A 17,118-nucleotide genomic window follows, 5' to 3' on the forward strand; every position below is an offset into this window, starting at 1 on the left:
ATCTCGCAATTACAATAATCAAGTGAACATTTTAAATAAATTTATTTTGTCCTATTTAAATAAAATCTTTTATCGAGAAGGTTTCTCGTTATACAAAATTTTGTAAAAATGTCTTGTAAAAATTCAAATACTCTACCACTTGATTATCAACAATTTTTCTCTTGCTTTCAATTCTCCAACCAATTAATCTCCTCTGCCAATTTCAACAAGTTCCAAAGAATAACCTTCCATATACATATAAACATAGCAATTATATATTTCCTCCCTATCTTTAGAGATAACCATTTTTAAAACTATATATATATATAAATTTATTTGTTAATCTCAACTAACCCCAATCAATTTAAATTTCATTTATACATCTTACATTACTTAATGTATCTCATGTTTCTAATATATCTCTCCGTTTTCATTTTCTTATCCTATTATATTTCAATTTCCAAAATTCTGTTTGCCAAATAACATTTCTTGCAATTTTCTCTCTCCCATCAATCTCGAAAATTCCATCTTCCAAATATCCTTATTCAACAGACTTTCCTCTCTTTTAATTATATAGCTTTTATCATTCTGTTTTATAATCCAGCCTCCTCTAACGAACACAGAAGGTCTTCGACTCACCGGAGAAAGGTGTGCAGGCGAACGTAGGCTGTTTTATCAGCGTTATCGTCGGCAGTTGCAAGCGTTTGGGGATGCGCAGCGTGGACGAATCGCGGGCTGGACTAGCGGCTATAAGAGGGACGCCGCGCGTCGCGACGCCACACAATCTCCAGTTTGTCCTGACGCCAGCTCCACGAGTTTTCCCCCCGTACGTTACAACAATACGAACCAGTGACAAAAGACACGACTTTTCAAAACGTCAACGAATCATCTTCAAACCATTCCATTCTTCTTTCAACAACACTTACTTCCGGTTTCTTCGCATTCAACCGGGGGAATCATGTTTCTGAATGGGCCAGTATATTGTTTGGCGAGGCTGCTCCTCTTCGTTGCGGTTTTCAACGCTGCTTCAGCTGTAATCAAAGGAAACGCCGATTATCAACGCTATCAGCAACAGGTAAAGAGATTTATGTTGTTTGAAGATGTTGTGATGATTTTAATAACGAGCATTGGACATTTGGAAAATTGTATGCAGCTCGATGTATCATATTTTATTTTATTGAATAACGTTTATGAGATCACAGGAGATAAAACGTGGAAAGTTGATTTTCGTGGTTTGAATGATTTTAATGTCACTTGATATTTAAATGAAGAGCACATAAAGATATGATAAGTCTACATTTGTCACTTTTTTATGTTTACCACATTAAATATCATTTGGTAGATCTAATTAATTGGAAAGAGAATAACTTGTTAGGTTCAAAGACGTAAGTCTTGTAAAAACAAACGTTTGCAAACTTTTGTCTCCTAATTTAATGCAGGAACGAAGCAAAAAATGTTCTTTGTACTTAGAATTGTATTTTAAACACAATTTAAATCCAGATAAAATCGTTTTATTGTTCTAAAATTGCTCACTTATAAAAAAAGAGAACGAAAACATGACTTATATATCACTTTCCTCCTGCAATCTTTATAAAATATATTTCATGAAAATTTATAATATAATACCACTTAACATCTAATATGTACGCATAAATTTAATGTGAAATATAATAGCTTTGAAATAATTGATGTTTGAAAGAAGTAAAAATATCTAAACATACTGTTTCTATTTCCGTTGTATCCCAGAAATAGAGTATACAGCAGACGAGTTTTATCCGTATATAAATATAACCATTATAAAATAACAATTAATTCCCGCTAACATTTTTGCAGTATCTAAGCAATCAATTTGTTTCTATGTACTTGTGTACGTATTATAGTTCTTTCATCCATTCAGAAAATAAGATAATCATATTCAAATGATTTTAATTTGGTTTCCCATCGTTCTTGCACGTGTTACTCAAAAGAATGTCAATAATGGAGTTTTGATCGATCATTACTCGGGTCGACGATGGGTTACATTTCCCTCCCTTTGTCATGGCAATTAGTTGCACGAGTAGTACAAAGTAAACACCACATGTAAGGTCTCAGTAACCCTTTCTCTCCGCTTTCCTCGGAGCTTTCGATACGGGTTCCCAGCAGTTTAATTAAAACTAAAGGCGAATCTTTCCATTCCAAAATAGGGGCGATTGTTCATCTTTCATATCAATGCTCTCCACCCATATTCTTTCTGAAAGAAAGAGAATGCAGTTAAAAATAAAAACTTAAATACAATTTAGAATGATCATACTATTAATTATTTATTGATAATAAATAGAATAAAGAGATAAATTGAATATATTTGTAAATTGTCCTACCAATAGGATCACAATAGTCCCACCACAGATTGAATGAACAATGTCACAAACTAATCAATTAGTAATGACAAGCAATTAACATTATTAACACATTATTTACTTGGTATCCTAGTTTGCACATATACATACATACATATTCGTAATTCGTATATTCATTGTATATTCATCTCGTTTATCGTACGTATATTCGTAATTATTCAAGTATAAAATAGTGTACTTGTTATTATAGTGTTAATCATTATTTGAATTGTGTTTGTTAAATTATATACTATAAATGAATATAATACCGGATATATAAAAATGAATATACATGTACAATAATGTATAATAAACGAATACCAAGAACTTTTTCATGACTGGTACAATCTTTTAATATAATGTTTACTGAAAATTCAATATTCGTCACCTAACAAAGAAAAACTGTAAACGTTCCAAAAAAATTTTATTGTCCCATATTCAGTTTATTTAATATTCATTTTACGTTCGAATAATGTTATTTATATAATATGTTTTTATTGAAATAATCTTTTTATCGATTTACAAAAAAAAAACCAATGGCGCATATTAATCTTTGCCTTTGGTTTATTTATTAAATAAAGAAACTTCTCATTTTTCATTGGACAATAACATACAGACACCCTCCACATGGGTCTATTCTACAGAATTCCCACAGGGACTTGTAAACTACATTTAAGTCGAAAGTTTAACAATAAGATAGGAAATGTTAAATGTTCAAGAGGATTCCAATTAAAGTTTGTTCGTCAGTTCTTACGACCTTCTTTCCATTCAAGATCCGTTTCAGAATACAAAAAGCTCATGTTCCATACCGTCGAGGTGTCTCCAAAGACCATAGAACCGAGGTGTTACACATTGATCTTCAAAGACAATTCCATTTGACTTCGTTCCGCACCGTGAAGCAAACCAGAGACCGGTAATCTGATTAACGAAGAAGGATGTCGTTGTTAAATCTCTCGGATTTAATGAAACTTCATGACGAATCACCTTCAAATATCGAGTGTTTTCCCTTTATATCGTAGCCCATTTCGTAACTAAACGAAACGGAACTTGTATGTTACTTCCGGAAAGACCTGAAATGTAACAACGATAAGAATTAGGGTTTTAATTATTTATATATTTGGAGATTCGAGTTTCTCGATATATGATTAATAGATTGAATATAAATTCGTATTTTTATAAATAATACTAAAAAAAAAAAGAAACTAACTAGAGGTTTGTTTCACTCACTAAATATTATCACGATTACATCAAGTATTACATTTGGAATATTTATGCTACCTTAGAATAACATAGTTTTATTAAATTTTCCTGCATTTGTGAAAAATTTAAAGGCACAAAAAATGCACATTAATACGTAATATCTAAAATCATCATATAAGCAATAAATTTCTATTTAAATTCCATTTCTCTAATTACGATTATGATATCAACATTCAATTCTTTAATTGCTATTACAATACTAACATCCAACTCTTCATTAATTATAACCACTATAAAAATATGGATTTCTATAAACATCCACGGTCTAGTAATTAATTTTCGTCGTTATTAACTTCATCTTAATTCATTCAGTTTTTCATTTTCTTTGTCCCAATGAGGATTTCAATGCGGATGTGTTCTGTGATCTTTTCTGCGTTTCGGTGGCTTATCAGGCAACTCTGGCGACCTGCAAAGTGCAATTGCTTGTTGTCAGTGCAAACGCAATTTAACATGAGCATGTAACTTGCAAAAATCGGGTGGCAACGTACTTACGCACAACGCAAATTAACGAGGTTATAAAGTGTTGAATTTCCATCGTAATCCTCGAAAAACAAAAAGATGAAATAAACGTAGAAATATTGCAATTGTTCTCCTTATAATTTCACGGTTGCTAATAAAACGGAAATGTAGAAAAATATAAAAATACGTGAAAACAGGAGAAATGGATAAAATGGTACAAACCTTGTTAATCCAAATAAATTGTGGTTAGAGGACAATTCGGTTTTGCCATTTGTATGAAAATACAAAGAAATATACTGAAATAAATGTCGTGAAAATGCTTCTGTTTTCGTACCGGTTCAATTTTTAAATTGAAATGGTCCTTTATCTGATTAACCTAGTAATACCTAGTAACATATTTAATACTTTCTTAATTCTGTATTTCTATTACAATTAATATATGCATTTACGTAGATTTAGTGATATTTACATTTAGTCAGAGGATAAAAATGTTGACAGTATAAAAATACTCTGTGATTAATTATCAGGTCTGTAAATATGAAACCGGAATTTGTCTATAGATGGCCCTAACTGATAATGTAGTTATCACTAAACTGCGTCATTGATGCCAAAAGTCTTTGTCTTACAAACATTTTCGACTCAGAACAATACAAGTTTCATACAACAGCATAGTTTGTAATAGCGTTGAACATGTCGAATTTTGTGCCTGGAAACTACGATTTGCGGGCAGCATTGATTTTCTGTTACCATTTGAAGAACACTGCTGCAGAATCGCATCGAATGCTTGTCGAAGCTTACGGTGAGCATGCTCTTGGTAAATCACAGTGCTTTGAGTGGTTTAAAAAATTCAGAAGTGACAATTTTGACGTGAGGAACGAAGAACGTGGAAGACCACCGAAAAAATTTTTAGACAGAGAATTGCAAGCATCGTTGGATGAGGATGACGCTCAAACGCAACAACAACTCGCTGATCAATTAAACGTGACACGAGAAGCCGTCTCCATACGTTTGAAAGCCATGGGAAAGATCCAGAAGATGGGAAAATGGGTTCTACATGAACTGAATGAAAGACAGCAGGAAAACTGAAAAACCACTGGCGAAATGCTGCTCGCCAGATACAAAAGAAAGTCATTTCTCCACCGAATTGTGATTGGCGATGAAAAGTGGATATATTTTGAGAATCCTAAGCGTAAAAGATCATGGGTAGCTCCAGGCGAACCACCGACATCGACTACAAGACCAAATCGCTATGGACGGAAGACAATGCTGTGTGTTTGGTGGGATCAGAAGGGTATGATCTATTATGAGCTGTTAAAACCTGGCGAAACCGTTAATACTGAGCGCTACCGACAACAAATGATCGATTTGAATCAAGCTTTGCGTGAAAAACGACCAGAATATCAAAAAAGGCAACACGAAGTAATTTTGCTTCATGATAATGCACCATCACATACAGCAAAACCGGTCAATGAAACGATTGAAGCGTTCAGTTGGAAAATACTTTCGCACGCGGCTTACTCACCAGACTTGGTTCCGTCCGATTACTATTTATTTGCATCGATGGGACACGCACTTTCTGACCAGCACTTCACTTCTTACGAAAATGTACGAAAATGGCTCGATGACTGGTTTGCCTCAAAAGAGCGACAGTTTTTTTGGCGTGGCATCCACCAATTGCCCGACAGGTGGGAAAAATGTATAGCTAGCGATGGGCAATACTTCGAATAAAATATTTTTAATCATTTTCATACAATAAACGTGTATTTTCTATACAAAATTTTATTGATTGATGTTGACTAAATGTAAAAATGTTTACTATTTCTAGTATGTATATTTACATAACCTATCGTTAGTTCGTGAATTAGTATTCATTTACTAAACAATGCACATATCTGCTACAATACATCAGTAAACTTCAACTAATAAAAGTCTAAATTCTATGTGCACACATTGGCTATTAACCGTATACATTTATTGAACTTCATTTATTTGCTTATTTAAAAATTCATAATTCTTAGTCCAAAATATTTTTTAGATTTCCTTACCACTTGCATATATACTAATATAACCTAATTATCTGCCAAAAACAATATAGTGACCTAGAAAAAGATTGATATAAAATATAAAAAAAGAAAAGTAAAATGTGATAGTGTAAGTAGAATACTACATATACTATGCACATATTATAGTAGTGTATAGTAGTGTAAGTAGAATTAAACTACAGATTTTAACGCATTTAATTGAAGGAACAAGAATGCATACAAACTATATAATATATAAAAATATAAAAAATATCCAAAATAGAATACTTACTATAATATTTGGTGAATACAACTTTCCATTAAAATTCCATACTTTTAATCATGTTTATAGAGATATATACATATGTACGTACATAAAAATCACCAATCTAATAATTATCATCCATTTGTGTATAAAAAAAGGAAGAGAATGGAAGAATTAGTTCCGATTGAATTTCGTACAATTTACATGAAAGAAGTTGGTTCATGGTATAATATTCGTCGCAAAAGGTAAATCCGTGTCATCGCAAATATTTACCGCGGCTGTTCCGTTGTTTGTATCACGATTATGTACTTCTCGATCGTAAATCGCTAGCAACGCGACTGGTTCACGTGTAACAATGGTAATCGAGTCATGTTTCGTGACTTGAAAAACGAATCTGACGTACAACACCTGGCAAAAAAGGATATCTATCAAACGGCACGTCATCGACTAAAATCATTCACATTTTCGAAATACAAAATGTTATTATATATAATGATGAATATAAATCTATTCGTATTTTATAGATTTGTATAAACTTGGAAAAATACACATTTGAAAAATATCGATCTTATCATAAATCGATCACAGATTTTACAAATTGGTATAAATTAAGAAAAAAACGGTTCTCTATTTAATCTCTTTGTAAAATACAACTTTTGAATTTAAAGTTCAAATATGCATATTAGAAGCAACAGTTGGAAATATCGATTGATATCGAATAATATCGATCTTAATATTTAAAACAATCATATGTCATTATATAACTTATGTGTGAAAAGAAATTTGACTAAAGTTATTATTTTTTTGGTTTTATGTCAAAATGATTCTAGAATCAATTCTTGTATCAATTTTATCTTAATTAAATTTTATGTTTCAATGGAAGCAATCCATTATGTATTTTATATCATTTATTTTTATTGCATAGACGCTTGACAGTAATGATCTATGATGTATCATTTCACCATTTCAAGAATAAAAGCCATATTTTACAAAAGACTTTAATAAAAAAGATTGCATTTTGTAGATTATAACTTTCTTAGATGATAGACTAAAGATTATAAGACTTACATAAAATTTCACTTTTATTTTCCGAAAAATTTGGTCTGTGCTAATAATTTTGTATATCTTTATTATTCATATTAAAAATCTGCTATACTATATATATTCTCTTTCACTAAAGATCATTTTCGATATAAGAAATGAATACTTTAGGATAGACATATATTCACATTAAATTGGATACCTTACTCAGGTCAATAAAGAGCTTTATGTTTTATTATAGCAATCTCAAAAAGTTCCGAATATCGCAACGTATCCCGTATATCGGTAGTCAATTTTTGAGCATGAAATATCTCTTGCCCTTATATAAAGAACAGTATAAAGCAGAAGAAGCGGCTTAAGGTTATGTCATCGAGTGATTTAGGTTACGTATGCATGCACGAGTATCGAAAATCGAAAGGATCAGTGACGCGTTATATTTTAAATGATTCCCTCGATTGAGCTTATGTATCGTTGTGTTTCGAGGATCGAGAATAATGGTTCGAGGAAAGACTATTAACTTCAAGAGTATGATGGAAAAATCAGAACTACCGTTCAATTTTGTTGTAAATAATTTTCAAATTATAATTGTTACTTACACATTCTGTTACGAACAACTTGGTAATACATGAAAATTTGTTATGGACCAGTTGGTTTTGAAATACAATTATTACTTATGCAAGTATGTATCAGTTATAAATATATATATATACAGTACTTAACTTATAGTAACTTACTTATACGTATTGTATATAAATATGCAAGTAGTTTATATTTACAAGTAATTGTATATAAGTATATGTTGTATTCAAGTGTACAATATCCAAGTACACATATAAATAGTTTATACTAGTAATTGTACATAAACACAAACTACAGTACAGTATATAAAAGTATACTGTATACAAGAGTATATAATTTGTTATATGAAAATATGAACAATTTATATTATAATTCGCGTTATAATTATTATACGTTATGATTCGTTGTAGTTTGGTTATGAACAATTTGCTTCCGAATTATAATTGTTAACTACATATATAAGCAATTTAATCTATTTATAAATGATCAAATATTATTAAATATACCATATACCATTTTATTTAAAAAAATATTAATCGAAATTATTCTACTATACAAATTTATATATTTTATTAAAGCATAATCGATTCGAGATTGAAGACACCGGAAAACACTTGTCGACAGGCAGTATTGTGCCTGATTAAGCATCGATCCTCGATGTTCATAAAAAGATAAATGTTGGCATGTTTTCATGAAAATTACAATTAATTTTCTACGCTTCCAATTTCTTCGAGTGCATGGTGTGTTCTACCAAAGCTTGACCTCTACTACCTACTACGATGCATTCAGGCAATGATCTCTCTCTGAATACCTGAAGTTGAACAGAACACTACCTTATCCTGTAGAATCAGTCAACTATCACTAATGCTGACTTTCCACAAAACCGTTAGTAGTAACTTTATTTGATTTCGGAAGTTTCTAATGTTCATGCCCCTCTGTTACTCTACTAGTTCTATAGACAGTGTCCATTCCGGACCAATGGCTGTAGAATAGGAAGTAATCTATCACTCCAGGACTTCGCCTTTGGCGATGTCTTTCCGAAACATGATTTACCGTGGATAAAACTCGAATTGGAAAAAATGTCTATAAAAAAAACAGAGTGAATCCCTATCTTAACTTCCTAAGAAATTAAGAATTTCCAGCACTGTAAAGAGATTACTATGGTAAGGAGAAATTATAATAAATAAAAAGATAAACAGATAAACAATTTATAATTAAGTTAAACAGTATTCGTAAAAGGAATTTCAGAGTCTAAAATTGCAATAATAAAGAATTATGGTATAGTGGAATTATAGTAATTAAAGAAAGAAGTAAATAAAAAAGAATTTTGTAAGTTCAATGTAGAACTCTAAAAAGATATATAAGAAAGAATTTTAAGAGTTCTAAAGTTCTACTGATAAAAGAATTATGTTAAGCAAGAAATATAGAAATTAAAAAACATAAATAGAAAAGGAATTGTGTAATTAAATCAGAAAGTAAAGATGTTGATGCAAAATACTAACAAATAAAGACATTTCAGGGTCTAACAAATTGGAACGTCAAAACATGTTGCAGTAATGAGAAAAGATTAACATTGAGAGTATCGAAAGAGCAGATATTTCAATAAAAAAGGAGCGGTCAAATGAAGCGTTAATAAAAGTAAGAAGGAATATCGATTTGAAGAATCCGAAAATCAGTGTTGAATGGATAAGTTTCATCAAATCCATTGGAGAATCCCCTCGTAGTCGAAAATCTGTAAGTTATCAGGGATTGGAAATAAAAAGGAAATTGGCGTGTCGACTCTTTGAAAGAATCGCGTGGTCAAATACTGCCGTTTACCAGGTTTATCGTGGCTCCTGGAATGTTATGGATATCGTAAGGTCCATTTATTCTCGTGACCCCTAACTCTTAAATATTTGACCGTTAACGTTACGCAAATCATTCGGCGTAACCTTCGCCACTACTATTTTTAAATGTAAAATGTAATAGTAAGTGGAATGCGAAATACGCAATTCCATAACTTTTTTTTATCGTAAAAATATTCCACTTGAAAATGAAGGGAAATATTTGAAAGAAAAACTGGCAAAAGGGCTAACATTTAACATGATTCCAATATGAATATAAATGTGAATTTTTATAAAACGCAGTAAAATAATCAGTCTAGTATTTAGGGATACATTAAAGATTCTTAGCATTCTGATGTTAATCAATCATCAATCATAAATTGTATTTTCCTTCTTTTATTACTTGTGACGTTGAAATTCATATTATAGTATTAAATCTTCAGAAAACATATTGAGTAAATCTAAATAGATTGCACAACTGTCGATTACGTTTCCGATATATCCAACTCCATCTTTTCCTTTAATGATTCGATGTGAAATTCGATATTTCTCTTACACAATCCATTAAAAATTTCTTCTGAAATAAAAAAGAGATTATACAATTTACATTTTGCAAGATAAATTTAATATTATAAGACATTGTATAGAATAGTTGATATTAGAATTACAATGTTATAATAATCTTTAATTCTTTATATTAAGGAATATAGTATTTCTTTTCTTATAATAAAAATATGTATTATGATATAACATTTATATTATAATAGTTTTATATAATAATTGATATTAATATCATAATTTTCTGTTTTTTAATTCAATACATTAAAAAATATAATATTCATTTTTCTATAATACAAATATTATAACATTTGTATTACAAGCTATGTTATAATATGTTCTAACAATACAGATATTTACTTTATTAATATTGAAAACTTTTTTCAGTACACTGAGATGTTTTATACGAAGGAAGATTAAGATTATAAAAAGTTTGTTCGAAGGCCGCCAGTTCCTTTGTTATTGGCTACCAGCTAGTCAATTCACTGAATTTTATCCAGCTACACCACGGCGAAGTAATCGTGAAACAGTCCCTCAGGGAATATAATTCCCTCTATCCATTAATGCTTCCTTTAGTCGAGACTTCATTCCTTGCAATTCATCGGAGATCGACAAATTGTCACTGAGGAAAAGCAATTTCGCTTTTCTTCCTATGCCCTCCAACAATCAACCTCTATTTTCCCAGTTATGAAAATATCTTCATATATCCTTCACTTCTTGTCACGAACTTTTTTTATAAAACCCTGAAAAGTTAATTAACAATATTTGTACAATTATCTATTAAAATTTAAGAAAAGGCAGAGTACGATCTTCCAAATATTTCTTCAAAAGATGTTATTATCTTACATAGGAAATTGTTAACTAAATTTTAAGGGAAGTTGGACTATGTCTTCTTAAGAAAAAATGAATTTTCGAAATATTTGTTGATATCAATGAATATCATAAAATAATGGTATAATTATTTGTTAAAATTTGGAGGAAAAGAACATTGTTTTTAACATAGATATTTTCAGATTTTAGGGAAGATTGCATTATGCTTTAACGAATTAAATTTTTGTAATATTTTTATAATATTTTTTAACATCGATGAACGTTTTATACTCGATCATAGTTTCTAACAAGTTTCCTACATTTTTGAGGAATGTCGATGGCTGGTAACAATAGTAATTGTCGTCACCGATGACAATCATGCTGTAATATCCGCCTGTCGATAAAGATATTTCCATAGGCAACCACGTGATGGGTTAGATTTTCTCCTAGTCTACTTCAAATATCAGTTATTCATCGATTGGTCGTAAATATTCTTTTCTGTGTTATTATATGTGGATTTCAACGTCAGCAACATAACTTACAAAAGAAATCCTACTAAGAGGAAATTCTGAATAGCATTTCGTTCGTTAGGGAACAAAGACTCATTTCTTTTAACAGAAAATGTATTTCTTTGTGTGAGATTCTTCTTTATATTTCTCTGCTTTTATGGTAGCTTAAGGTGTAATTGGCTTGTTTATTAAAACTCATATATGTATATGTATTACTAAAGTTTTTATTTTTCAAATATTATTTTTCATCTCTATCTAAATTGGAAAATATGAAAGTCTATTTATAAATTAAATATTAAAAGATGAAGGTTGAACATTTAACTTCTTCCAGTTACTTTTTCCAGATTGAAACAAAAATTGCATTGTTGATTGTTTTTGATTCCCACGTTCAATAAAATCAATTTCAGCGGCTATTGAATTTTTAGATTTCTGATGGAGGTGCAAACAAATAGATAAAAATACAATTGGAGAAATTGACAAACGGAAGATTTATGGGATCTTTACTGCTTCAAATTTTTTAAACAAATAAATAAAACCTATCTGAAACTTTTGAAATAGATAAACATTTTTTAAAATAACGAATCCAATCTTTTAAGAAGAATTTTTCTAAAAAAAATTATTTTTCTTTCCAGGTTGCTGGAGAACATTTTTCAAAGGATTTTTATCGACAGGATTTGAAGAATGGTTTAATAAGTTCTTATACGCGTTTTAAACCTGTCACAGGTACATAATCTTTTTTGCATTTATCAAATGAATTAATGAATGGACAAGATTATGAATATTTTATGAATCTATCAATTATAATCTATCAATTATATAAACTCTGTTTTGGTTTCTTTTCGTTAATTTGAATTAAGAAATTTATTTTATATTTATTTCAATCTTTTTCTCCAAATCAAAGATTATCTTATCCTTTTACAGACTGTATGTTTATCACGGCAGAGCCAGGATCTTTCATATATACCTCAAAAACTGACGACGACGAGGTTTGTGGAATTTTCTTCCTAGCTGGACCGGATCAAAAAGTAGAAATTAACTTCCTCACCTTTGACATACCTTGTGAACACCGTGGATTGATTTCGGTGAGGAAATACAACATAATGTTAATTATTTATGACCTAAAGATACAAATGCGATGGTTAAATATTATATGATAAAATTAAAAGAATAAAATAAATTTAGACAACAAAACCAAGGCATAAGATATTACACAGTGTAGTGTTATATGTTTCATACTAATAATACGATTTAGTATATTTATATACTAAATATATAATATCTATATATATTAGATATATATATATATTAGATATAATAATTAGATACGTATAACGTTTCAGAAGAACACAATTATGGTTATCGCATGAATAAAGAAATATTTGTGCACTTCCAAATGCTATAAATATACACAAATTTCACAATTTTTTATTTTAAATAACAATTACAAACTATAATATTAGTATATGTATATGTATGTATATTCACCACTGTACGTATAATAATCTGTGCTCCTTTGCTTAGGCTGCCCTACATATGATCTTGCAAAGAAGTCTGCCGCGCGTCAGGGGCATTGTGTTCGATCTTTAAGTATTAATAACTAACAAGCGAAACCTCAAACCTAATTTTGTCATTCTACATTTTCAATTTATTTTGGCTCATAGAGGCACTTATTAACAATGCCTGTTATTGAACACTTTATATAGTACTATCATCAGGAACATTTTGGTCAATCTTTCAATATCCATAGCTATGAAATAAAGCTTGAAAGACGTAATCCTTTAATTCTCCATTTTCGATTATATTTATTACTGGACATTTTATATAGTGGAGGTTATTGTATAGTACTACAGTTTCAGTTTCCCTTCGATAATCCTCGCCTAGATTTTCGAATACAGAAACGTGTATTTTACTCGTATGTATCCATTGCAGTAGATACGTTTTTCCAATGCATCACTGTGCCGTGACAACAGTCCATTCAGAATGTATTTTTATATCGTGCAGGTCGTCGATGGCTGGGAATTAAACGGTGAAGTGTTCCCTAGCGAAATGGACCATCGATTGCCGCTGAAACAGAGAAGCAGCGAATTCTGTGGTAAAAATATCGGTGCGAAGAGGAGCTTCACAAGTTCACAGAACGCAGCGGTTATCCGATACAGAATACCAAAGCCTGGGAAAGGGTTCACGCTCTTCGCTAAATTTTTGAAAAATCCTAGACGTGAGTCGAACGTCGACCAATTTATTTTCATATAAAGTCAGAAATTTGAAGTTGGAAGTAGTTGAATATGTTTTTTTTTTTATTTCTTGCAGATATCTTGTTTTGTGGCAGTCAATGACTTTGAAATTTGAATGGATTTAAAACTGAAAATTTTAGAAGATTAATATTTCAATTTTAGGTTTTGAAATATAAATTTATAGAAATTACTAATAATTTCATAAATTTGCAAGAATTAAATCTTGTAATATTTAGAGACTTTCTTCATATACAATGAAAAATTTGAGAATTGCATTTTCTACTTTACATTGAAATAGGTATTGCTTGTAATTATTATATAAAGGTGCAATACAATTCTCAATATACCAACTTATTTTTAGTATCAATATTGTATTTCACAGTATATCGAAATTTTAAATATTTGAAAGAGAACATTTTGGATGAGTTACTTTTGCTCGAGTATTATTATATTCAATATATTTTAGTATTTACTATATCTGGTATCTAAATTACAAAAGTTAGAAATTGTTACATGAAAATTTACTGCAATTTTCAATAATAGTTTCCTATTAACACAGTGTAAGAAAGAATATTTTCTGATAATTTTTCAGCTTGCAATGTTTTGGCAGCGAGCGTAGACGAACCGTATACGCTGCGCAATTATGGACGGCGTATTAACTGCACCTACGTCGCACTTTATCCAGGCACTGTACATGTGATCGCACTTGGCGTTGGAGTTTCGAATTTCCTCGGAGCCACTCGTACCACTGAAACCGGAACACTACGAAAAGTTCGTAACATTTCGACCGTCCTTCTTCACTAGTAGTTTTCTATATCTTACAGATACTTCAAGTAAATATAAAAAAAAACATACTAGCGATGCTTAACATAATAACTGCAGCTGAATAGATATAATAAATATAATAATAAACGTACTAATTTCAAGTTATAGCAGATTTTAAGATTTAGTAGATATTGTGAACACAATTATCAGGGAAGACACAAAATTCTAACAAGTATAGTATAGACAATATAGTTGCTTAGTATTATTAGAACATTTTTGTTTTATATTATTTTATTGAATTATGTAATAAAATAATATAAAACAAAAAATATTGTGCATCTATTATTTCCTTATAAAACGAAAGAAACTTATAGAACAACCTAATATAATGTATAATGTGGTAAAAATTTTCAGACTTATACTTTATCTATGTTTTCTTAAATTTGCTGGTCTTTTAATGTATGTAATTGTTTATATGTTATATATGAGTATATGTTATAATTGGAAAATACTAATTAAATACTGATTTGTAGTGCGATGAAACCAGTCCGCACGATCAAGTGATAATTGGAGGCAGCGACGGCCTGGACACGTCCAAAGTTCAGATAGTTGATTCTATTTGCGGGATAGATTCTAAACCAGGTAATACGATTAATAACTCCTAGCACTAATATCGATCTCAATCGGAAGCTTTGTGTCGACCCACACACAAGCTAACTATAAACCTATTTACTGTTGAACGTCCCTTAGCATGTTGATAACAGTCGTCTATATTATATTTATTCACAATTGAATTGTGCTTCTCAATTACAATAGCTTTTTTTGAAAATTGCGTTGTATCTTGTACTTCTTATTCTTTAAACTTTTCTCTACTCTCCACTGTATACATCAATTCTAAATCAAGTAATTGTTCAGTTTACTGACTTTCCCAATTTTAGCTGTTTGACTACCATCTTCGTTTTGGATCCTTTATTTTATCACTAAAACAAGGAATCTGAATCAGGGGAACTCAAGATACTATGAAATGTACTTTTTATTATTTTATTTAAGGAAACGTCGAAGAAAAGATTGGACTCAAATAGTCAAAATTGGGAAAGTTTTCAAAGAAACATAGAAAGCATAATTACCCTATTAATTGTTTTTCAGATTATCGGGAGCTGGTGGAGTACGGCGTAACTTCTGTTCGATTGGTATCCAGTGGCTTCTACGAGAATTCCGTGACAGTGCAAGTTCAGCCTCTCAAGAACGAATTACTCGACGCGAATCTTAGCATCTAACCGTGTTAGCTCGTAAACCTTATTATGTTCGACGCTTGAAACGATTGGAAACTAAATCGTGACTGTGTTTATTATCAAATCCATCAAAATCCTATGCGTCTTTCAAAAATTTTTGCAAACACAATTCGCCAAGTCTCTTGATTATTCATTAATATTCCACTTGCGTAGTCTTTATAAAGATACTTGGATCATTGTTTCCTATTATATTTATATTATTTAGTTAGATTAGATATGAGGGATGTGTTTTATTGGGAGGTGTCGTTTTTCGTTAAGAATCCTAATGGTCTACATTAATAAGGGAAATTATCTAGATATAAATTTAATAGAAAGTTTGATTTAAATACTGGTTAATTTTAAAACTGTAAAAAATAGAATTTTATGGCACCCCACATATGTATCTTTCAAAATTCAACATAGACGAGAAAAGTGGGGTGAAAGTTAGCCATTGATGCTTCAAAAATACCAGAAGATATAAGTGGTTTCCCTTCTGTAATTTTTATGTCCTTTTAAGTTCTTTTAAATAATATATTCAAATAAATATAAATAATATAAAGTAGCTAAGATAGAAGAAAATATAGATTTTGATTTTTCATTATTTTTATGTTTTAATAAATTAATAGTTAGGTAATTTTCCTTGTTATTGTAATACAAAGGAGGACAAAAAGCATGTTTTGTTCATAGACAATATATTCTAAATTCTTAAATAATTGATGATTTGATATGTCGTGAGATTTGTGATAAATGGATTTAAATACTTGTTGAATGTGTAGATCAATCTTAGCGGCTTAGAAGTAATGAGAGAAAGGCCTCGAGTTTTTATTCTTGTGGGACTGCGAAAAAATTGGTTGGAACGTGCCAATTGCTTTTAACGAATCAATTGAATAAACGTTACTCACTCATCGGGCTCTATTTATTTATTATCGATAGATTTATAGAAATAGTACGATTTCTTATTATTATAAATGACATGCTTGTTTGTTTAAATAAATTATTTCATTTGAAACCAATCTAAAAATTAACTTAATGAGACGGAATTACAATTTTGATATTTAATTTTCCAAAAATTATTTAATAATAGAAATAGACAATTTATTAGTTACATATACATTGTATGAATAAATTCAAGTACATGTGTAGATTCAATGGAAATTGCAAATCATTTGAAA

At 30.2% G+C, this 17,118-nt stretch overlaps 1 protein-coding gene and 2 long non-coding RNA genes across 5 annotated transcripts; 1 reads left to right on the plus strand and 2 right to left on the minus strand.

Annotated features, from left to right (window-relative positions):
• The first annotated feature begins 724 nt into the window (after positions 1 to 724).
• On the plus strand, positions 725 to 17,095 carry Crh-bp (corticotropin releasing hormone binding protein). The gene is made up of 7 exons (XM_072018327.1): positions 725 to 1,054; positions 12,312 to 12,402; positions 12,601 to 12,761; positions 13,681 to 13,894; positions 14,503 to 14,681; positions 15,209 to 15,317; positions 15,822 to 17,095. The coding sequence occupies exons 1-7, from the start codon at positions 938 to 940 to the stop codon at positions 15,950 to 15,952; spliced, it is 1,002 nt and encodes a 333-aa protein (XP_071874428.1). The 5' UTR covers positions 725 to 937; the 3' UTR covers positions 15,953 to 17,095.
• Positions 1,663 to 4,452, minus strand: LOC139994797 (uncharacterized). 3 transcript variants are annotated; one of them, XR_011801755.1, is made up of 4 exons: positions 4,107 to 4,452; positions 3,815 to 4,020; positions 3,164 to 3,424; positions 1,663 to 2,209 (listed from the first exon to the last, which is right to left on the minus strand). It is a non-coding gene; the product is annotated as an uncharacterized lncRNA (long non-coding RNA). The 3 variants fall into 3 exon arrangements; XR_011801754.1 differs by lacking the exon at positions 1,663 to 2,209 and having other exon boundaries at positions 3,112 to 3,424; positions 3,819 to 4,020; positions 4,107 to 4,450; XR_011801753.1 differs by lacking the exon at positions 1,663 to 2,209 and having other exon boundaries at positions 3,112 to 3,424; positions 4,107 to 4,450.
• Positions 12,800 to 14,932, minus strand: LOC139995135 (uncharacterized). Its single transcript, XR_011801877.1, has 3 exons — positions 14,828 to 14,932; positions 14,436 to 14,764; positions 12,800 to 13,743 (listed from the first exon to the last, which is right to left on the minus strand). It is a non-coding gene; the product is annotated as an uncharacterized lncRNA (long non-coding RNA).
• Positions 17,096 to 17,118: the final 23 nt, after the last annotated feature.

This window comes from Bombus fervidus, chromosome 15 (assembly GCF_041682495.2).
Source record: "Bombus fervidus isolate BK054 chromosome 15, iyBomFerv1, whole genome shotgun sequence".
Taxonomy (NCBI): domain Eukaryota; kingdom Metazoa; phylum Arthropoda; class Insecta; order Hymenoptera; family Apidae; genus Bombus; species Bombus fervidus.